The sequence below is a fragment of the Clupea harengus genome, chromosome 4, assembly GCF_900700415.2.
Source record: "Clupea harengus chromosome 4, Ch_v2.0.2, whole genome shotgun sequence".
In the NCBI taxonomy this organism is placed as follows: domain Eukaryota; kingdom Metazoa; phylum Chordata; class Actinopteri; order Clupeiformes; family Clupeidae; genus Clupea; species Clupea harengus.
In genome coordinates, this window is record NC_045155.1 from 17,982,501 (window position 1) to 18,004,949 (window position 22,449).

Consider the following 22,449-nt stretch of genomic DNA (forward strand, 5'->3'; position numbering starts at 1 on the left):
AAATGTGAGGATATGATGATAAAGCAGAAACCCCATTGTACATTGTTACCATTGTAATTCCTCGCAATGCTTTTTAGTCGATTTAACAGAAGTTTGTTTATCGCTGTGATTTGCCTATCTGTGCCGACATGGTATAGTAAATCCGCATAGGGGCGTATTGAAACGCTGAACCCTAGTCTAGTGTATGGGCTGTCTCAACGACTGTAGGTCCGCCCCGAAGTGTGTGTCTTTGCCTGTGTGTGGATTCCAAACTAGAGTTTGTGTTTCACCGGTGGAACGTGTGTGGGATTGAAGTCGCAGGACGCTCATTCACTGTTGTCGAAGGAATTGTTTCCCCAGGCTTTGCATTTAGACGGTGAGTACAATGAAATAGAGACATCGCAAATTATACGTGCTCACTGTATTTCGTCCGAAGATACCCGAATATCGCGCCTGTAAAAAAACAGCAGTTAGCCAACGTTAGCTCATGCTTGTGGCTAAGTCAACCAAGCAGCTACGGTTTACCAAAACCTGGCTAACAGGACATTGCTAGCAACCGAATGTGTTGCTAGCTTCAGCGCTGTGGTCACTGTAAATGTCACTTTTGCGATTTATGAACGAAAGTTCTTCTAACTTGTTACAATACCTTTATCAGACCATTGTGGTCGTCATAATTCGTGTGTAACGTTATATTGTTAACTACTATTAACCTATCGCTAGCCAGTTAGCTAACGTGAGTAAACAAGTGTAAAAGGTGAACTCACATGGATAGCTGGTAGGGTAGATGCCAAACTAATACCGTTAACTACCTTTGATAACAACTTGCATTTGATGACTGCGTAAGCCTAAAAGTTTGAACAAACTTCATGTGCTATTGAATGTAAAGCCATGAACTTGGCAAGTAAAATCGTTTGTCAAGTAAGCTAACTTGCCTTCTCTCAATATTTTACGACAGGCTAGCTAAATTAGCGCTAGCTAATGTAATTGATCCCCTTTTTCACAACCACACGGTCATCTGTGTCTTGCAATCTTATCATGTTTAGTTTGTGTCTCAACATCTATCGCGTCTTTCTGCCTTAGTGGCACTGGCTCAGGTAGAATGAAAAGTTCTGTAAAGCAAGGACTTCAGTCAGTGGAATGTGAGAAAAATGCAGATTATGATTATCACATATACCGGTCACGCCAGTGGTGATGGGTGTCCGTCAAGTGCACTATCTAAACGTGTAGCAGAATAGAAGATGATTTTGTATCCATGGATGTATCACAAATTAACATTACACCTGTTAAGGGAACCATAAAGTTGACTACGAGCAGTAGTTCTCGATTTGTATTATTATTACGATCATAGAGTCTTTGTCCAGCTCTTATCCTATCATTTATTGGAATCATTCGCCGTAATCATATTGACAGATGTGTGCTTTTGAAGAAGATGGTACCAGGAGGTGTCATGTCATCTAAGCTCAAGAACAAAGCATTATCTCTTTTTCCTAAGAGTTGAGAACAGTCGTGCTGCTAACCCAGTTTCCCAAAATACAAAGATAGGAAAAACACCATCAGGCCAGTAAAGCCACGAGATTAGTGACAGTGGTTTTTGAGCCCAGATGGTCCGACATAACCTCCCTGCAATCACAAACAGGACACACTGAAGTGTTCTCTAAAGGCCAAGTGTTATGTAAAAGACTCAACTTAACCTCATGTTGGAGGATGTTTTCACATTTTCCTCCCTAAAGAGAGAATTGATTGAGTTTCAGTGTTGTGTGAATTTAAATTATTATTTCAGGCAGCAGTCTCTGGGAAAGAAAAGTCGTCTTCTATGCCCTTTAGTATAAGGGCTGTTCATAGACCATTTTCTACACGGTGAACCCTTGTTCCACGTTACTGAAAGAATCTCTTCACATGTAAAGCATGTAGCTTATTAAAATGTTGATGGTGCTAGTACAGTTCTGCTAAGAAGTCCTTTCACCTTGGCTCTTTCAGAGTATACTGGAAGATGTTTTTTGGTTGTCTGAAGTGTTTTTTTATGTAATGTCTAGCAATTGAACAGACGTGCCTCATTCACATAAGGTTAGCCCTGGAAACTTGTTTGGTATTTTTCTTGGGGTGAGGTGGTAAGATACAAGGTCCAAAGTAAACAGAGCCTCCTTTCAGGGCTGATTTGCCCCTTACAGTCACCACATCTAGGCCAAGCTATATGTGGTTTAGGCCGTAATGGCACAGGGAAAATTGGAGGCGCACCAATTGCTTGTTGGAACCTGGACAGATGAATCCTCCCTGGAAAATAAGCTGCCTCCCTCACCCTCCCCAGCACAATATAGGCTGTGTCTCTTTCCGGTTTTATTTAGACATAACATCATCCTCCCTGAAGTGTTTGTCTTTAAATATACGTGTCTATGAAACGGGGCATTATGTTGTCTCCTGATGGAGAGATGACAGTACATCTTGACTTGGTTTAGATCTTATTATCTGACCTCTGCTTCCTGTATCCAATGGCACATCACCATCATTGTCATCTCTCCTATGCCTTTTGGCTTGGGTCGTACCCACACCCTTCTGGTGCCACTGGGCACTGCCGCCGTGTTGTGGCAGGAGTCATGGCTGATTGGGCTATATTTTCAAATGCTTATCTGATGATACAGCATTTTCTCTCCGAGGACAGGTACAGTCCGACAGAGTCAGCAGCAGCAGCAGTAGGCAGGAAATGGTCTACAGACGGCAGCTATCCGGTGGCACAGAAAACCAGCCTGTGCGTTGGAGAAGCAACAGCTCAAATGGGACCTGTCTCTTTTTTTCAAACTTTGCCTAGGCAGACATCTTTTGGGCCAGAGCCGAGAGGAAAGTTGTCATGGTAACTGGATGTAGGTAGGGGCAATCACTGCAACTCTGATTCTCTCCCTTGAGGAACTATTTGGCAAAGATGGAGAGGTCAAGAATTGAATTGAGAAATTGGAGAAGACATGGATTTAACAAAGAAGGTAGTTTTCTCATCCATCACCTGAAGAAGTGTCTTGGGTTTGCTGTACTTCTTCGAGACGTATTGGTGTGCATCGAACAGCAGTGCCCTAATAACTGCTCTTCTTGACTTATTTGATGTAGGCTTATCCCCCAGAAACCACACTGGGCTGGCAGTTCGCTATCCGTGCATATTTGAGTGCAGAAGAAAGCTTTATTTATCTTGCACCCGTATGAGACCATTTTTTTTAGATAGATGAGGAGGGAATGAAAACGAGAGAGAGAGAGAGAGAGAAAAACAGAAAGAAATTCTCACTTGCTCATTGCCTTCTGTTCCAGTGCTTGGCTTTGTCAGCCAGGGCAGCAGAAACTCACCCAGAGCCTCTCACTCTGCATCATGGCCCATTCCAGTGAGTGTGTCTGCCTAGGGCAGGTCTGTTGAGTGCTTTTCGCACTGATCTGCTCAGAGCATCCGAGAGGTAACACCAAAAGCACTTCAGCCTGTGATGCGGCCAGCTGTCCGCTCTTCATAAATGTAATCAAGTCCCTCAGTGAGTGGTAGTGTGTGTTCACAATGGTACAATTGCATTACATTTACCATTCACCACACACATAGTCATTTAGCAAATGCTTTTATCCAGATATATAAACAAAGTTGTCCGATATAACTTTAACCGTATGAGCTTCCAAACCAATGACCGTAGTGTTGTGAGCACATCGCTTTACCAGTTGAGCTACACAAGCAGATTATACTTTAGCCATCGACCGACTTCCATCACTGTGTCTCTTGAGCAGTCTTACCGTTTTTGAAGCCAGCAGGCAGCTTTTGTAGTTGCCCTCAACCTTGTTGTTCATTGGCCCCAGCCCCATTCTGGACTTATCTTCTCATCCCCTTTCTCTCTGTCCTTTGACTCTATTTCTGGCGCTGTCAAGGATCAGAGAGAAGGCACCGTGGAGGGATAGAAGCAGGGAGAAGTGAATGACCAGCTAACCCCTGCTGTAGCCACGAACTCGCACACACATGCACACATACTCACACACGCACAAACAAATTCATGATGAGTGCCCAGCAGGCCCTGCCGACCAGGCTGCAGCTTGTCTGTCTCTTCCAATCATCTCACCTTTTTCTTCCCTGACAGCTGGCTCTCGGTTGAAAATAGGAAGGGAGGCACGACAGAGCTGATGTTTTTGTAGCTTCCAAAACTTGGGAGGGCTCAGTGCACTGCTACGCCGCTGCTATATTGCTAAATGGAGGCACTCATTACTTGCAAGTTGCTTCACTTACAAGCTCCTGTGAAATGAGTTAATGTGAACATGAATGCACTGACATCTCAAATGGTAAATGATGCGGTCCAGTAACTCAACAGCCACTTCAGTCAGATTGGGTGAGCTCCTCGAAAGCATCCCTGGCTAACAGCTTATACCAGAATCCTGCTATTTTAACAAAGGGAGGTTTAGACATGGAGGAGTCACCACTGATGGTAGATTAGGCCTACCCCCCCCCCCCCCCCCCCCTCACCATTAAGCCAAATGAAAGTCACGTAATTTACCTCCTGAACTGAACACACACACCCCCCGGACTGTCGCAGTCTGTGGCCTCTGATCAGGCAGGCATTAGAGGATGGTGTAAGTCCTCTCCCTGTGTTGTGCCTGTGATCCACACAGCAGGGGGCGAAGATAGAGAGACAGCGCTGGTGTTGAAATGAGGGCTTTGCTCAGTTTGCTCATCTACCACCCACCACCTCTCTCCCACCTCTCTTTCCTTCCATCTTTTTTTTGGACATTCCTTCTAAGCCACAGAATGGGACCTCTGATTCCTTCTCCATTTAGTGACTTATAATAATTGTCAGTTCATCTCTGATTTGAGCCGAACCCTAAATCTATGGCCTCAGAAGTGGTCGGTCCCCTGGCTAGGCAGCAATAAGCAATATGGAAGCACACTGCCACATGCATTCACATTCAGCACTGGTGGAGGCTAAAATGGCCAAGACATCAAAGGCCCAGTGCTGAGTTGGGGGCTCATGCATATTCTGCCTCTGTTTAGCATATCATCTCCCATCATCTCGCTATGGCTCCCTGGTGGAGTCCTGCCACTGTGAAGCCCGCCGTCTCCTCTGGTAGTCTGGAAGCCCCTTCCCTACCTTCTTCTGTGGACTGACTCTTGTCTCTCTTCATAATGCCAGCAGCTGTCCTAATGGACTGGGTTTAATTGGTTTCCTTTCCTTTGTATTGTCAGAGAAAGAGTAAATAGCAACAGTGATATGCTTTGATTAAAAGTGTGTGAGGTGGTTAGTGTGTAGTGTGTGTGTGTGGGGGCGGGGGCGATTGTGGTCGATCAATGAGTGCGTGTGTGCATACAGTAAGTGATCATCAACAACTCCACCACCTGTCCACCTTCTGTCTGTTGATGCCTCCTCATCAGCTGATGCTGCCTGCCGTGCCATAGGCTCCTCAGGAGCATAAGGATGTCCCTGGTTGAGAGGGGCTCATGCGTGTGTTAGCGGTGTACATCAGGCTTAAGTGGACAGATCCTCCTGTGGGTGAAACGCGTGAAGCACGGTGAGGGTCAGGCCCATGTTATATGAGCTCGTAACGATAGGAGAGTTGAGGTAAGAGAGAAAGGAAGGGATGTGGAGGAGAGTACAGTACAATAACAGACAGTGGGGCGACAGGGAAAGGAGAAAAAAGGGGTGGGGGGGGGGGTCCACACTGTGGAAAATGACAGCTGGATGGTGAGGCTGTGACTGGCCTCTTGCCTGGTGGATATGTGAAGCAGGGCGTGGGCCCTGTATCAGGTTATTGTACCATGGTATTTGTGTGTGTGTGTGTGTGTGTGTGTGTGTGTCCTCTCTCTCCACACACACACACGTTTCCCTTTCTCTCCCTGTGTGTGTGTGTGTGTGTGTGTGTGTATGTATGGCAGTAGAGAAGGCTATGTGTCTGTTAGAGGTGGCTGTGGAAGGAGAGAGGGCTGAAGAGGGTAAAATGATCTCCAGGCCGGTCGCAGGCGAGGTGTTGAATATTGCATGTTGCACCGGTGGTAGAGCATCATATTCTCACGATTCTCCTTCTTCTCCTATCGTACGGCCCAATCAGCCCACTTGTGTTTTTCTCTACGTCGAAAGTTTTCTTCTTTTTTTCCCATTTGAAACGTGAACATAGATTTCATAGATATCAGTGATCATCATTATATGCTCAATATAATGATATTCACTCATATTCAGCACATGTGTAGAACCATTACACCTCTATTTTAGGAATGTGATAATTATACAGCATTACAGTACTGTGCACCTGCCATGGGAGAAAAAAACAAAAGGATGCATTTCATGGGTGTTGAGTCCCTGGGAATGGGGAGTCCCTGAGGGTAAAGCATAGCCTTCTATTGATATAAGACAGAAGGAGCATGTTAGGATGGTACTCATTCAGTAGCATCTGCGCTAAAGCTAATTAGCACAAACAGGTGCTTTTTTTTAACCACCCTTTCCCCATCTCCGATCATACCCATGTACCTGTTGGAAAGACTAACACTCAGCTCTTCAGAGTGAGGAGGAGGAGGAGAAGAAGAGATAGAACACGGGGAAGTAGATTCATCTGGGAAATCAGTACAAGGTGTCTAGAGAGAGCTGTCAAAACACTGAAGCTCAAAGTTGCAGAGGCCCACCTGACGCATGAGATCTGTTTTAGCTTTGGTATGCAACTGTGAGGAAGAGCATGAGAGGATTGGGAGGCTCGTTTTTGATGTAGTTTGATGTGAAGATATGGCTTGTTTTGTTTTCAACCCTTTTTCCCTTAGTATTTCTCATATTGTTTGTTTATTTAATTATTTGTTTGTTTGTTTATGTATTCTTGCACCTCAGATATACCTTCATACCGCCCATGTCAAAGCACTGTAAGGTCTCTCCTCTTCAGTCCCCTCCCTATCTCTCTCACCCCAGTGCGAGGTGTCTGTTGCCCCAGTTCCTCCCTCTTGTCCTGGTTTCATGTAAGGCAGCACCCTGGGGTGACCCTCTGTGGCAAGTAGCAGCTCCTCTAAGGATTCACTGGGAGCTTACAGGATTGCTCCCGGATGATGCTACCCGGGCTAATGAAGGCAGAAACAGAGAGAACAAGAAAGAAGGCATGTGGAACAGGAAATAGAATCCCAGAAGAGGAAGAGCAGAAAGAGAGAAGTGTACGTTAGGGGGTCCGAGAGACTGGAGAAGGAAAAGGAGGATAAAGAGAGAGGGAAAAGGAGGACGAAGGGAGAGGGGAAAGGAGGAATGGGCGAGTGCTGACAGCAGCAGCAGGAGTCCGCTTTGCTTCAGTTGAGCTCGTATGACCTGCTGCCACGACACCCAGTCAGCAGAGCCCAAGCAGGCTTCACACTGCACACCTGCCAGCCTGACCTCAGGGCTCCAGACTGCCACCAAACGGTTGCATATGCATATGCATTTTTGGAGCGTGTACGAATTCTAATTTCACATGGTTGCATTTGTGCGGGTGCATGATGGATCATTAGGCTGTTTAAGTGCCCCACGGGTGCTGGGTTGGCTGTGGTTGAAAACAGCACTTTTTCTTCTTCACTGGCTCACTCTGTCTCTCCCTGCTTGCACTCTACCTTCACGCGCACTGATGATGAAACTCGAGAAATAAACCATTTCGCTGTTACCGTGTTTCAAAGATGAAGTGATCTATAGCTGAGGATTTTTAAAAACAAAACGAGGAGAGAGCGGTGGAGACAGATAGAGAGTGAGAACCAACGAGAGGTACCAACTCCGATGGTACAGCTGATGATGGGAGTGCAGGAGCAGGCAGGGAGAGGCCCACTGAGCCAGTGAAGAAGAAAAAGCACTACTTTCAAGCACACTGGCTAACGCAGTACCCGTGGTGGGAGGTACGAGGGGAATGCTATGCTGTGTGTGTATTGTAGGCAATGTGGCCGGTCCATTGCAGGCAGCTGTAAACTTGGTACCGGATCAGCACACTTTAAGCTTTGAAGTTGCACAAAAACAGTAATGAAAACCCAAAACCTGCAGGGACTGATACATCACCTGAAAAACCCAGAGCCCCCTCCCACTTCACGTCAGTGATTAGATTAGAAGAATGGCTCAGCGGAGGACCGTGAAATGGTCATTAAGTTCAACACTGCCTAGAATAGCCAAAGAGGAACTCCTGTTCACAAAACTAAATCCCAGATCACACTGATGAAGAACATGTTGAATAGGAATCTAGCCTATTGGTGCCAATGACAAGACCTGTGTCCAGTTTAGAGTGACGTCAGACCTCCTCCGGGAAAAGACTGGTGACAAAATTGCATCCGCCCCCTACCTGTCATTTATGATCTATGGTGCCACCGACGTGCCCACCAAAGATAATCTATTGTACATATTTTGTCAGCTTTTTTCCTGTCCTTCACACTCCCTCTTTTACACACACACCCATACACACAGATCCTTACAAATATCAAATAGAATGGTATCTTCTTCACCTGCTGTCCGTAGGAGGTGCCGGAAAGACATAACAAAACGGTTTTGGATAGGAGAGGCCAAAGTGAAACATTTAATGCAAATGTCTGTCTGTCTGTCTGTCTGTGTGTGTGTGTGTGTGTGTATGTGTCTGTGATGATGTGCGTGTTGTCGTGTTGGTTTGTTTGGGCTTTGCGGAGAGCTCCGTCAACCAGCAGGGGTTTTGGGGTAATTCCTGTCATGTTCTTGTGCCCTCCTCACGGAAGTCAGCTTAGACAAAAGCCATCTGTAGCCTACTGACACGTGTGTCTCTCTCTCTCTCTCTCTCTCTCTCTCTCTCTCTCTCTCTCAATGTTTCTTTCTCTCTCTCTCTCTCTCTGTCTAAAAATCTAATTCAAAGCCCAAAGAAAATAATAACAACACATTAATTTGTAACATCACAGTGATGAGCATAATGAAACATATCATCATACACACACTCTCTCACTTTCCCCAGTTGTCTCTGTCAGTGTCTGTATACGGTTCAAGAAATATGAAGTGAAAACATCCTCAGTGGGTATGGACACGAGCCTAGTCTGCTTAGACAGGGTGCTGGCATGGCCTCCTCCTGTTGGCACGTGTTGCCCTTGTGGTGGTGGCCTGGCCGGCTGCCTGGCCGTGTGGTTTCTGCCACTGTATTAGGAAAGGCATCCGTGGGGGCCGAACACAAATGTCTGTAAACAATGTCCCGATGTCTTTGGAGGAGCACGGAACAGACCTCGGCTGCTTCTGTTCCAGCACCCTATTTGGAATGGGCTTCTGTCAGATTCACTGTGGCTGAATCTCTGTCTTAAGTCGTTGTACACACATTTGTTGTGTGGGTGTGAAAGACAGAGAGTGAGAAAGACAGAGACAGAGTTTGTGTGTGTGTGTGGTTTTTGAGTGTGCTGTCAGTGCTTAATTGCCAGAAGTAATCTGAAAATGAGCCAATCATCTGGAGATGATAACGGTATCGCCCTGGTGCGGATCTTTGTCATATCCCCCACTGGTATTGTGGTATAGTTGATCATCATTGTGATGGCCACCCAACTCGATCTCTCTCTCTCTTTCTCTCTCTCTCTCTCTCTCGCACTCTCTCTCTCTCTCTCTCTCTCTGCCTCTTTGTCCCAATCAAAGCTAATAGTGAGAACCACTCTTTCTACCCATTAGATGGACTCAGTGTGAGGGGTGTAGTGGGTTTGGTGTCATGATGACTGTAATCAGTGTGCCACAAGTGGCGTCTCTAATAGACTGTCTCCAGTGCCTCGTTGTCAGCTGACTTGCTTGTGACGTGCATACGGTTGCCACATCGGCCAGTAGGCCCCCGCTGTGGTGTGGCTGGTGAAAAATGAATTGGCCTTGTGTGATCGCTCCTGTCAGCAGTTTCACGGACCACATTGCCTCTGTCTCTAGGTCCTGCCGCTTTGCGCTATTCAACATCCGCAAAATCAGGCCGTACCTAACCCAGTATGCCACCCAGCTGCTGGTGCAAACCTTGGTGAATTCCCGCCTTGATTACTGCAACGCCCTCCTAACGGGCCTGCCGGCTTGCGTGGTGAAACCACTACAAATGATCCAGAACGCGGCGGCGCGTCTGGTGTTCAACCAACCGAAGAGGGCACACGTCACCCCGCTACTCATTGACCTCCACTGGCTGCCTGTAGCTGCTCGCATTAGGAGTGGGCGATATACCGGTTTGATAGTAAAAACCGGTATTGTGCCACGCCATGATATGGATTTTGCAATACCGTGGATACCGCGATTTATTCATAATTCATAAATTCGAATTTGGCATTCATATTGTTTTTTTCCAAATTTCAACTGAGTGATAGTACTAAGTAGCTACATCTTTTTTTTTATTTTAATCTAACCTTTCTTCTTTCTTGGTATGTTAATATGTTGACCTATTTTTATGAGCGGACGGCGCATGCATTTGTTGCGCGCATGTAGTGCTAGCAACAAACAAGCGTGCAGGCAGCTGAAGTAAGTAGGCAGGCTCTCCATATCTCACTCCATAGTTGTGTCGCCGTGTTGTTTTAGCCAAAGGTGTAAGCAACAGCAACCTGTTAAATCACCATTCAATTGGCAGCTTGTACATTGTCTACTGGTTGTTTATCATATTTCATATCATCATTCTTAACCCACATAGGTAAGGTACATACAGTTGGCAGCTGCTAGCTTGTGATGAACTCTTGTTAATATGTGTGAATATGAACTCTTTCATACGAAGTTGCACAGGCACCCTGAGGGTTTCTACCCTTTCCCATTATAATTTTATGATTAAATCGAGGAGACTATAACATCAGCTAGATAACTAGCTATCATTTCATGCAAATGTAACTCTTCCATTTAAATCGTTTATGCTAAGGTTATTTAAAGTTTCCTTAGCTAGCACAGCAATTCGACAACCATAACCAGGAAACACAACTTTAGCTGCAAAGTTTAATTTTTCAAAATCAGCTCACCATTAAAAAGCAGTCTTGGGTTCAAAGTGATTACAACCACTTGTGTGATGTTAAATGGCTTCACATAGATATAAACAATCCTAAGAGAAATAATGGGAAATCGACAAAGGGCTCACTCTGATATCAATGTAATGTTAGCGAATATTGCTCATGCTAATATTTAGTCTTCGCTCTTCGTCCAAAGCCGAATCTATTCTTGAGGTTCCAACATTTTTCAAAAGCAATTTGGCTTTGAATGTGAGTATTCGATCGAGTTATCTTCTGTCCCGTCGTTTGAAGCATACCTTTTAGCTCCGGCATTGGTCTCCCATTATTTAACATTTCACGTTTCGATTGAAAGTCCAGTTTCAGGCTCTCGCGCACGCCCCCTTCATTGAGACAGAGGTACTGTTTGCCTCCCCTCAGTGCTTTTTCACTGCTATGCGGGTTTATGTCATTTATCAGCAAGACTACATAGGTTCTACACATACGTGAAATACATGACCTATTATATGGATAGAGAGGACATACAATACAAGTGTCCACAAATACTACAGTGGTGACAAACAACGAGAAAGCAAAAGGCATGTGCTCAACCCAGTTAGTGAGGGATTGCACAATCTGAGATGAGCCGCTGCTCGTCGCTGCCTCACCTCGCATGTCTCTCTGTTTGAACAGGACATGCGCAAATTCAGCGATTTTTGATTATAAAAATGCTTGAAATGATTGGAATCATACAGAAATTACATTTGTAGCACATATCAGTAGATACATATTTATTTTATCATTATTTGATTTTTACTTTTCATGATGACATATTTTGCCTTAACTAATATAATTTTAGCTAAGAAGGGCTATTAAAATATGATTCAGATTTTGCCTCATATATCGTGATATCATATCGATATCGTCTGGACAGTGGAAAATATCGTGATATGAATTTTAGCTCATATCGCCCACCCCTAGCTCGCATTAAGTTCAAGTCACTTATGCTTGCCTACAGAGTGCTTGATGGTTCTGCTCCCACCTACCTAAATGCTCTTGTAAGGGCAAATGTTACACCCAGGATGCTGCGCTCTTCTAGTGAGCGTCGTTTGGCACTGCCGTCTGTGCAAGTACGGCAGTCCAGACTATTCTCATTTGTAGTTCCACGTTGGTGGAATGAACTACCCAGCACTACCAGAGCAGGGGCGTCCCTCTCTACCTTTAAGAAGCTTTTGAAGACCCAACTCTTCAGAGAGCACTTCCCGTCCTAACTGGCACTTCGACTAGTGCGTAACTTGCAATTACAGCAGTTACATTTCTGCACTTCTTTCTTTCTTTTTATTTCATTTTGTTATATTTCTTATGTAAAGTAGTATTTATTTATTTATTGTTACACCAGGTTCTATTGCTCGTAGCTTGAATATTCTCTCCCTTGTACGTCGCTTTGGACAAAAGCGTCTGCTAAATGACTAAATGTAAATGTAATGTAAATGCAGTTCAGACTTCTCAGTCATCAAAATTACACAAACTGCCTCCAAAATCATCATCAGCCAGTCAGACATTTAAATGACAGAGCCACCACATGATATCAAATGACACGGATCATCCACTCTTCACACCGCTAGCGTCCATTTACAGATACAAGACTTTAAAATTGAGAAGAGCCCTCTTTAGCAGAAGTTTTGTTGCCATTGCAGCACTCAATAAACTCACAAGACTCAGAAGCTCTTGTGCATGAGTGGAAAAAATACCAGCCAACTTTCCTGCCACCTTGGTGGATTTTCTGCCTCCGAAACATTGCACATAACCAATGTTCCCTCTAATTTTTTTTCAGCACTGAGCAATTTTTTTTTTTTCTGAGCGCACATTTCAGCACTGTGAGCAGTTCGCAACCACGCGACCTGCTGAAAATGACCACGAGCCTGCGTTAGCCATAGGGGATTCAAAGAGATGACAGCAAATGCATCAATATGTCTACAAAGTTGATATTCATCAATATCCTTTATAATGGCTGGACTTTGGGAACATTTTAATGATTGTGTTTTACCAGTCAGTTTAGTTGAACTTAAATGATCTTTGGTTGAACTTCAATAAGGTTTAGGGAGGTTATGACTGGTTCACTGGTTATGACTGAAAATGATATATATATATATATATATATATATAAAAAAGTATCCAAGGTGTTTAGTCATTTCTCAGCAGGTACAACATTTTAAGTGGAACTTCATTGAAAGAAAAATGCTAATGCAGTGCTTAAGAATAATTATAGGCCTATTTAATTGACATGGTGTCATTTTTCCTAAAGGTAGATCTGCAAAACATGGAATATACTGTCCGGATAGCGTTTCTACCTCTTTCATTATAGGGACATCTTTCCATGCGTCATCATTTCCCAAGTCCTCCCTATGGGCCACGCAGTGTTGCTCAGTCAGTTGCGGTACCTGACGCTTCAGTAAAGCAGCCGCTCCTTTATGCCTAACATGACAGAAGCACCATCTGAAGTAAACATTACCATTTTGTTCATGTCTAGCGCATGATCTGCGTAGAACTTGGTAATGGCATCAAGGATGTTTTTTTGCAGTGCATCCTGAAAGCTGAATCATTCCAGCAAAAACGGTCTTGTAACTTTACATTTACATTTAGTCATTTAGCAGACGCTTTTGTCCAAAGCGACGTACTGAAATCAGTTTGCTCCCGAAACTTAATGTAAAGCACAAGCATCTTCTGTGAGAATTTGATAGAGTTCCCATGTCTAAGTCTTAATGTTTTCAATGCGTCTACATGGACTTTCTGTGTCAGATGACGCTTTAGGTAATCAAGCTTCCACTCGGAAGTTTTCCCACGAGCGAACTTTCCTTTCGCTTTTGCCTCCGAGCAGAATTTGCAGATCACGCCACTCCTAATTGCTGGAGCAGGGCCCGCCAAGAGTAGCCTAAAGGATACTTTTTATGTAAACATTCTAACGTACATCCGGCTTGGTTATTAGACATGTCAGTATTTTAAATGTTTATTACCTAGCCTACATCACCTTTGATGCTCAGATTTTTAACTCCTGAAAGAAAGTCGTTTGTGCGGTCTGAAGAATGTGCGCGGTCTGCAAAATCTATTGCGCGGCCACTTCGACTAGCCTGCGCGCAGCTTAGAGGGAACATTGCACATAACCCTAACCTCTTGTTTAATTGTTAGTAAGATGAAGCATATCCATCACCAGGCGTGGAACTAATCTTTTCCCTGAAACGCTGTCTTTTTTTTTTTTTATAGATTATTTTGAAATTATTATGATTATTTGCATATTCCTTTGTTCCACGATTTCATTGTGAGGTGGTTATCTGTATGTTTTGTATGGAACATGTACAGACTTGTCACAACAAATCTCCCTCCTCGACAGTAAAGTCTCCTATCTATCTGCATCACTTACTTATCCGATCCTTTCTTTCAGCAGCCGTCCAAATGCTCGTTAAGACTTCCAATCTGTCACTGGACGGAAGGAACGTTTCCGCTGCTCAGACGATTAAAAACTCAGACAGATTAGCCGCGGGCGTTAATGCCGGCCCTGCTCACTGGTGATCTGGCTCGCTTTGCTTTGCTTTGTTTTGCTTTGCTTTATTTCAGCATTAGTAGGCTCGGCTTTGTGTTGTTGTAGTTGTTTGTTTGTTTTATTTTTTATTTTTCTCTCAAGCACAAGGCTCTGCTGACTCACGGAGAAAGGCTTGATGTGGGTCAATGGTGTTCCGATAACCATTCAGTGTGTGCCGCTGCTGAGAAAGCTTTGCCTGGGCTCTGCAGGAATCGCAGATCTACGATGCCGCTGACAGATTTGACAACAACCTCTTTGGTCATATAATCCCTGTTTGACTGGCAGGTGATGTAGGTCAGTTGACAGGAGAATAGTGAGATGACAATCACAACAAGCTGTGCAACAGGCCATACAATGTTATGTACCATAAATTTGTACCAGACGTTTTATCACTTTTATCAGTTGTGGCATTTTATTTCAGTCTGCCTTAACTCTATATTCCAAATGTACACATTGATTCACAGTTAGGCTACACTGAGAAGTTGAATGGGTCATTTTCTAAATGTCCCTCCAGTTTTAAGGAGGAGGGTAAAGTATTGATGAGTCAGAGTATCACGATTCTTACCTTGAACCCTGTTGGGAAGCTGCATAAAGGATTGCCACTGTGGTGCTGGGCGGTTTTGTATTATTCCCCCCTCTGTAGTGTGCCACTGTTTAGTGTGGTGGCCGAGTCGTGCTATCAGCAGCACTAATATGTCACACGTTGGGAAATGTCCGGGCCATGACCAGCTGGACCATTGTTCATATCTATCCCAGGAGGACTGCTATTTAATGAAGTGTAATTTTCCCAGTAATTGTGTAAAATGGACAGGCGGGCAGGAGTGATGAAGGGAGCTGTGTGTGAATCGGCCCTGGTGAATGCACTGGTATTGTGTTAGCAGCAGGCAGATAGAGTGGCGCCTGGCAGGCGAGGCCTGCGTGACCGTGTCCTTGTGCTGATGGATCCGTCACTCATTCCCTGTGGCTCCAGCGACTGTGTGACCCAAGGGGAGGGAATCGGCATTGGTCTCTACTTCTTATCTTTCAGTTGTTCACTCCTTTCTTTCTGTCTTTCCTTTGCTCTTTGGTTCCTTTTCTCTCTGGACACTTTTTTTTTTTTAGTTTCTGTTTTAGTTTTTTGTCTTTCTGTGAGCCTTCTCCATTCTTTTCTTCTCCGCCAGAATCATCCCAGCTATGCTGTCCAGGAGCACCTACGTCTTCCAGAGTTGCTGACGAACATTGTCTCTATGGTAACAGCCAAGCACAGCGGAACTGGTTCCATCAAGCTGATGTGGTTTGGGAGGTGGAGGGGCGGGCTAGGTGTCTCCGAGGATGCGATCCAGGCCCTCGTATTGGGTGCCGGTAATTTGGTTACGAATCACCAGTGATCCATCTCCCCTATGTGCAATACGGCTGAGAGGCTGCAGCAGTAAAGATATGTCCTCGCCCTCCACACTACGGCTTTTCACTTCTCTTCATCTTTACACTTTTCTCCCCATCACTTCTTGCTTATTCCTCAGCGTATTCCTGTCTCTCGGCATGTTCGTCCTGGCTGACTACCTTTTTTAATACTCTATAAATAAAGATGACTACAGAACCCCCTCCCTCCTCCATACATGCTTAGACACACACAGGCACACACACACTTGCTTCTTCTTCTGTTTGGAAACTATGTGAAATGGTTTTAAAGTGCTGAAGTACCTGCCGCCTCTGGTTCTCCAGGGCTCACAACATTTTTCTAAATCCCTGATAGCTCTTCAGGCAGGCAATCTTCAGATTAATGAATTAGATAACAACACAATAAAACCAGAAATTAATCTGCAAAAGTCTGAAAGACATCCACAGTTTTATGTTAGAGTGTTTGCTCACGGCTCTGTCATGGACTGTGGCAATATGTATGAACAAATTGGATAAAGGTGGAAGTAAACTTTCATTTATTCCAAAAATCATGTTGTAAATCCTATGTTATGATCGACACGTTTGTCCATTATGTGCGCAAAACATAATATTGCTGCTTTTCTGGTGCACTATTTTGCGTAGAATACTGGTGTGGCGGAGGACTCTGGCATCAAACACAACCTAACTAGTACCTTTCTGATTAACTTGTGCACTTCCCAGTGGACAAACCATCATGATTAACAACTCAGTTGTTTGGTGGCCAAAGTTTTCCTCCGAATAGCAGTAATTTTAGCCAGCTAGTTCACACACGGGATCATTTCTGATAGCTCATCAGACAGGGTGGTGTTACATTTTGGTAGCCCCGACTGGAAAGCTTGATTGTTACAGGACGTCAGGCTAGCAATTTTGCCAGCCCTGCTCTCACGGCTGCTGATGCCTACAGCCCCTTTGCTGGTCTGCTGTAGTCTGTGTCTGTCTGCTGCGGTGACACTCCGGTGTTTTTATGCAGCGGAGAGCTACACCTTACCCCCACCTCAGAGTGTGTACTGTTGATGCAAACTGGCTGGGCAGTGATGTAACCACCCTCAGCTTTTTGTTATTTCAAACTCATTCTGTCTTCTCGCTCTTGCGCTCTCTCTCTCTCTCTCTCTCTCTCTCTCTCTTTCTGTTTCTCTCTCGATGAATCAGTGTGTCAACAGCACTCATTTAACCTCCTCGTTCCTGAACGGCTGGTGACATGCTTCCGGTGGCCGGGAGCTGCTTTTGATACTGCCAGTGTCTGTAGTGACGTTTGTCTGTAATTGCTTTTCCTCTCATCTTGACTGTCACCACGCCACGACTGTCTGCTTTTCAGTCTCACTCCCTCTCTCTTTATGGTTTCTGTCGCCTGGCTGTACTCTATTATCTAGTCAACACTTGATGGCTACCCTCCAGCCTTTAGAACTGTTTTATTCTCTCTCTTTTTTACTCTGCCTCTCTCTCTCTCCCTCCCTCTCCTGTCTCTCCTCTTTTTTGACCAGTTGTCTTTTTTTTCTTGTTGACCGTTCTCTTCTCTCCTCTCCTCTCCACTTCCTCCTGCCACATTCTCTCTCTCTCTCTCTCTCTCTCTCTCTCTCCATCCTTCTCTCCCTTCCTGTAGTCACAGGGATTAGACATATTCCTTTAGGTCAGTGCCCTGCTGCCATGGCCCTGCTGGAACTGACTGTAAAAGTTAGGTGGTGTTTAAGGCTGGTCTGTATGGATTGAGGTGAAACTCTTACGCAAGCGTGACGCCTGGCTGGCAGGCTCTGCTGCCCAAGCGCCGCCCTCTGAGTTGTGTCCTGGCGAGTCCAGTGGCGTGCACCCACCCACCCCCCGCAGAGGCTTCTCTTCCAAAGCGGCGAGGTGTCGGGTGTGCTCAGTGTTAAGGTTCGGTTACACCTGCGGAGGTGTTGAGGAGGGACACGCAGAGGAGAGGCAATCAGAGGTAACGTTAGCCCGCTTTGCTCTTGGTGTCAACGACCAGCGCATTGTTCTTAGGTGTGTCTTCAGAACGGATTTGGATGGGATGTTGAATCCTCTGCTCATTCCTGGAGGAGTAGACGCCAGGCTTGGGAAATGGGGAGTGCAAATTGAACTGCAGTTTCGTTTGTCTCTCACACACACATTCACAAACACACGCACACACACGCGCGCACACACACATTTTATCACAGTGAGGTGTGGAAGTCTAGAATGTGTCTGAGTGTGAAGCGGTGAGCTAATATAGCATCTGAGGCTTGGTCTTAGTCATGGTGACTGTGTTCCATCTCCCAGTCCCTGTCTCTCTCTCTCTCTTTCTTTTCAACTGTTGTTCTCTACCTCTCTCTTGCCATCACTGGCTTAGTTTGGCCTAGTTTGAGGACGAAAATGGCTGGCGGAAACGGCACCCCGTGGGCACTATTGCCGACGCACTGAATGGGCAGAGCCAGGCCGAGGTTGATTAAGGAAAGATTTGGTTAAAGCCAACCAATAGCCTTGTCAAGCAATCCCTTCAAACTGAATGCGTCAGACCAGATTGCAATGTCAGAAGATGGCTACGTCACAGCAGGTTCTGAACAGTATTCAGCTGCAGCGCCTTTACAAATAATAAACCAGGGTGCTCGGTCTTTTGTTCAAAGCAATTACATTTGTTGATCCATAATTGTAGCTTGTCTGACATGTTTTAAACTGCCCTAGCCACGTCCCTTTCGAGCTGACTGTGATTTAGGTGCTGCAATCCTTATTTTAATTAGACTACAATATGAGAATAGAAATAACAACATAATAATGTCCTTATTGTGTGACCTCATTGATGACATTTGTTAATTCATGTCAGACAATCTAGACTACCTATTCCAAGGTGCTCAACTCCTTAATCTTTTAAAACATTAAAACAGATTGCATTAGCCCATAACACAGGTTTGCTCCTGCTTCTCTGCTAATTACAGAGATATGTCGGCATAATGGGCCACTCTTCCAATAAAGGGAATGTGATCTTTGAAAATGTTCCCTGTCAGAGAAGAATAGAACCCCACGCCTTGGTGAGAAATTAAATGTATTAAAAGACCACCTGCCTGGGCGGAATAGGCAGTTTCTTCCAGCTGTTTTTGCCGTCATACTCCCATTCACACTGTCTCCGTCACGCACCCAAGTTCTCATGCATACTCATGTTCTCTCATGCGTTATGACCAATACACTCACACACAACAGACTCCCATTACTCCCTGCCTCGTCACAGAGAGACACATTTTGAGGGTGGAAAATGTCCCTGTAAGTCTACACTCTGGTGTTTAATCGTGTGTGTCTGTGTGTGTTTGCCATCGTATTCTCTGGAAAATTGGATGTAGACTCGACGCGGAAGAAAAACCATTGACTCCTGTATTCCCCTAACAGCTGGAGGTGCATTTGGTCTCGGTGAGAGATAGAAATACAGTCAGGCATGGACTGAAATACTGTGCCATCCCCTTATCTGCCGGGTTGCATTTTTAAAAGTAGGTTGTGTTTGTGTGTGTGAGAGAGAGACACATCGAGCTCAAAAGATACAGGAGAGCATGCAAGAAGATAGGCAGGATGAGGGAGGTAGAGCGAGAGAGAGAAAAAGAGAGAGAAAGAGGTCGCAGTGGTGTCTAAAGGAGAACAGGTTGTCGGATGGCGTAATTAGCCACCAGTGGGGAGGTTTGGCTGACGTATTCAGGAAGTCTGGCCTCTGTCCTCATATTCTTCCCATCAACCCCTTGGGAGAATGACTGTGAGCGCTACAAAGACGACCAGGAGAGATGGTAATGGCGCCCTCAAATGACTACACACACACACCCACACACACACACACATACACAAAAGCAGAAGACTAACGTCAGAATGGTTTGGGGTGACCAAAGGTCTCAGTGTGGTCCTAAGGTCCTTGAAAAGACGTCACAACACTGCCACACACAGCCTGGAGCTCAGTCACTACAAAAGAGACAGATTGATTTTATTCATGCCACCCTTTCTGCTCAGCTGTGATGCAGTGAGCTCCAACATTTGGACCACATGTAGGCATTTATTAACAGAAAGTGTATTTTTAAAGAGTTTGATGGTGGCAGCGTGTACAGCCCTTAAAAAGATCTGTAATCATTGCATCTTTTCCTGCCCTCCTCTAAGGCTATATTCAGACTGCAGGCAAAAGTGACCTAGATTTGTTTGTTGGTTTCTTTGTTTGTTTGTTTTTTACTCATATGTGACTCAAATCTGTTTTTTTTTTTTTTCATTCAACAGTGTGAATAGCAGAAATCACATGGAATCTGATCTTTTCAGTTCTGGTTTGGCCCACTTCCATGTGTGATCCTAAATCAGAAGCGGGTCTGATTTATTTGAATTTTTTTTCATTGCAACCTCAGGCTGAACAGTCATATTGGACTTGAAAGTAGCAGCCATTGCCCCACTTGCAAATGTAACCGTAAACGTAGCATGCTGCGCGTGCCGTCTTTGTTAAAGTTATTTTTGCGCATGTGGGTCGGTTCAGGACCGTGACCAGTTCACACTGGAATCTGATATTGCCACATTTAAAAGAAATAACATGAACAGCCATCCAAAAAAATTGGATCTGAGCAATAAATCCGGATAGAGCACTATGGCTTGCAACATGAACGCAGCCTTAAGACATATTGCAAAGACCCAGCAGAATCTTTTAATCCCTCCGTCGAGGCCAGCGGCCATGTTTATAGTGCTGCAGCGAGTCGCTGAGTCGTGATTCAGACTGCTGGCATTAAAAAGGGAGACGGAGCAACCACTCTGCTCTCAATATTTTTGTATATCTTTATGTTTTGCACAATATTAGTGTCTGGCATAACATTGTACATTGTACCCTTTGGCAGTGTTTGGATACTAATCAAACGCCTAATGAGATTGGTGTGGACGTCTGGTAGCAGGATGAGCTACAGTCTGAGTGAACACAAACAGCAGCCAGTGTCTGGTAAAGGGAGCCTCTGATTCATCTCCTTCATAATGGCCCCTTTACATGTGAACACACAATAGTGGCCTTTACATGAGAACACACAGTAGTGGCCTTTTTTTTTTAATAAGAAGCGTCTGTAAGGTTTGACATTCAGAAGGGATGTGATGATCATGCATAAACCATGAACTGGACAGCAGCCAATGATGGGCTTTGGTGGTTGTCATTAGCAAGGCTGCTCTCAGTGTAATTGATTGCCTCCCCTGTTTCTCAGCACCTCTCTCTCTTACTCTGTCACTGTCTTTCTCTTTCTGTCTGTGTGTCTGTCTGTCTCTCTCTCTCTCTCTCTGTGAGTATATGTGTGTGTTTATCTTGGTCTCTCTCTTCTATCTGAGTTTCTGCCTGAAGGTAGAGATGAGGGAAAGAACAGGACAGGAGGAGATGTGGTCCTGTAGAGCAGATGAGAGGGTTATGGTTACGCTCTCACACTTAAGTTCTGCAGGGAGAGAGTGACAAGGGGGCAATATCACTGACCCTGCAGCTTAAATACCCTCATCACACACACGCGCTCGCTAGCACTCTCATACACACACAACTCGCATGCACTCTCTCTCTCTCTCTCCATTTTATTGGAGGCTCTAACAGTAATAATAGCCCAAGCCTTCATTCAACAAGTACCAATTGTATCAGCTGTGTTGTGTGCCTGTGGAGCTCTGCCCATAGTGGCCAGTGTATAGACGGGCTCCTTTACTCATTCCTGCACTTCCAGTCTCATTACTCTGACCGAGCAATCTGCACGCACATCTGGCCACAGGTACATATTGTGACAGGTGCCAGATAGTTCTTGTAGAAATCTGCAGTAGTTTCTCTCCCTTCAGTGTTCGCTGCAGGGGGCGAATGTATTTGGAGACTGTGGATAATGATTCTACTAATGAAGGTGCCCGCACATGATTGGCAGGAGTCGATACTGCCAACAGCAAGTGAAATGAATCATCCTCTCCACTCTCTCTCTTCCTTTCACTCACTCTATCTTTCTCTCCTCCTTTCTCATCCTGCCTCTTTGCACTCTCTTCCCACAGGTGTGATTAATTGACAGCTGACAGGATGGACGACCTTCAGGACGTGCAGCTGACCGAGATCAAACCTCTCCTGATGGACAAGGTGGGTTTCATTAACATCTTACTCACTCTACTTACTCACTCCCTCAGTCACTCACTCAGTCACTCACACACACACACACACACAAAGCCACATAGTTAAGGGGAGACGTGGCAGAGTAGTTTTATTTATCATAAACCTCTAGAACGCACTCCTTTCTCTGTCTTCCTTTGTTGTCTTTTCCCTGGCGAGTCCTTGCATCTTTGATTTGCATGTATTGATTGGGTGCCCTCCCTTCAACAACCCTCCCCCTACCCCCCAAGCTTTGACAAGCTGGTTACCCCGAGCAACGAGGCACTGTCTGACAGAGCACAGTCAGTAGCTGGAGGAAGACGAGTTACATTTAAGAACAGACTGCTTTGAATATCATCTCTCGCCTGTCTGTCATCACATCACACTCGTGTGTGTGTGTGTGTGTGTGTGTGTGTGTGTGCTGGAGTCGTACAGAGCCATAGTTGGCCTTGAACCAGACTGGCTGGATTGTAAAGACACAGGAAGAGCAAAGTAGGGGGAGAGGAGAGGAAAAGGTCACTTGAGGATGAATCATCTCCTCTCTCCGGTTCCCAATTTTCTCCTTTCGCAAAA

General features: G+C 45.1%; 1 protein-coding gene across 5 annotated transcripts in view; it reads left to right on the forward strand.

Annotated features, from left to right (window-relative positions):
- Positions 1-140: 140 nt before the first annotated feature.
- Positions 141-22,449, forward strand: part of ndrg3b (ndrg family member 3b) — a 50,245-nt gene continuing 27,936 nt past the window's right edge. Inside the window, exons 1-3 of one of the 5 annotated variants that reach the window (XM_031566531.2) lie at positions 141-355; positions 15,560-15,628; positions 21,786-21,867. In XM_031566531.2, coding sequence (XP_031422391.1) covers positions 21,811-21,867 — 57 coding nt within the window. In that variant the 5' untranslated portion in view covers positions 141-355; positions 15,560-15,628; positions 21,786-21,810. Of the gene's footprint in view, positions 356-15,559; positions 15,629-17,625; positions 17,743-21,785; positions 21,868-22,449 lie in introns of those variants that run through there. The other 4 variants (XM_031566528.2, XM_031566532.2, XM_012834557.3 and 1 more) reach the window with 4 other exon arrangements.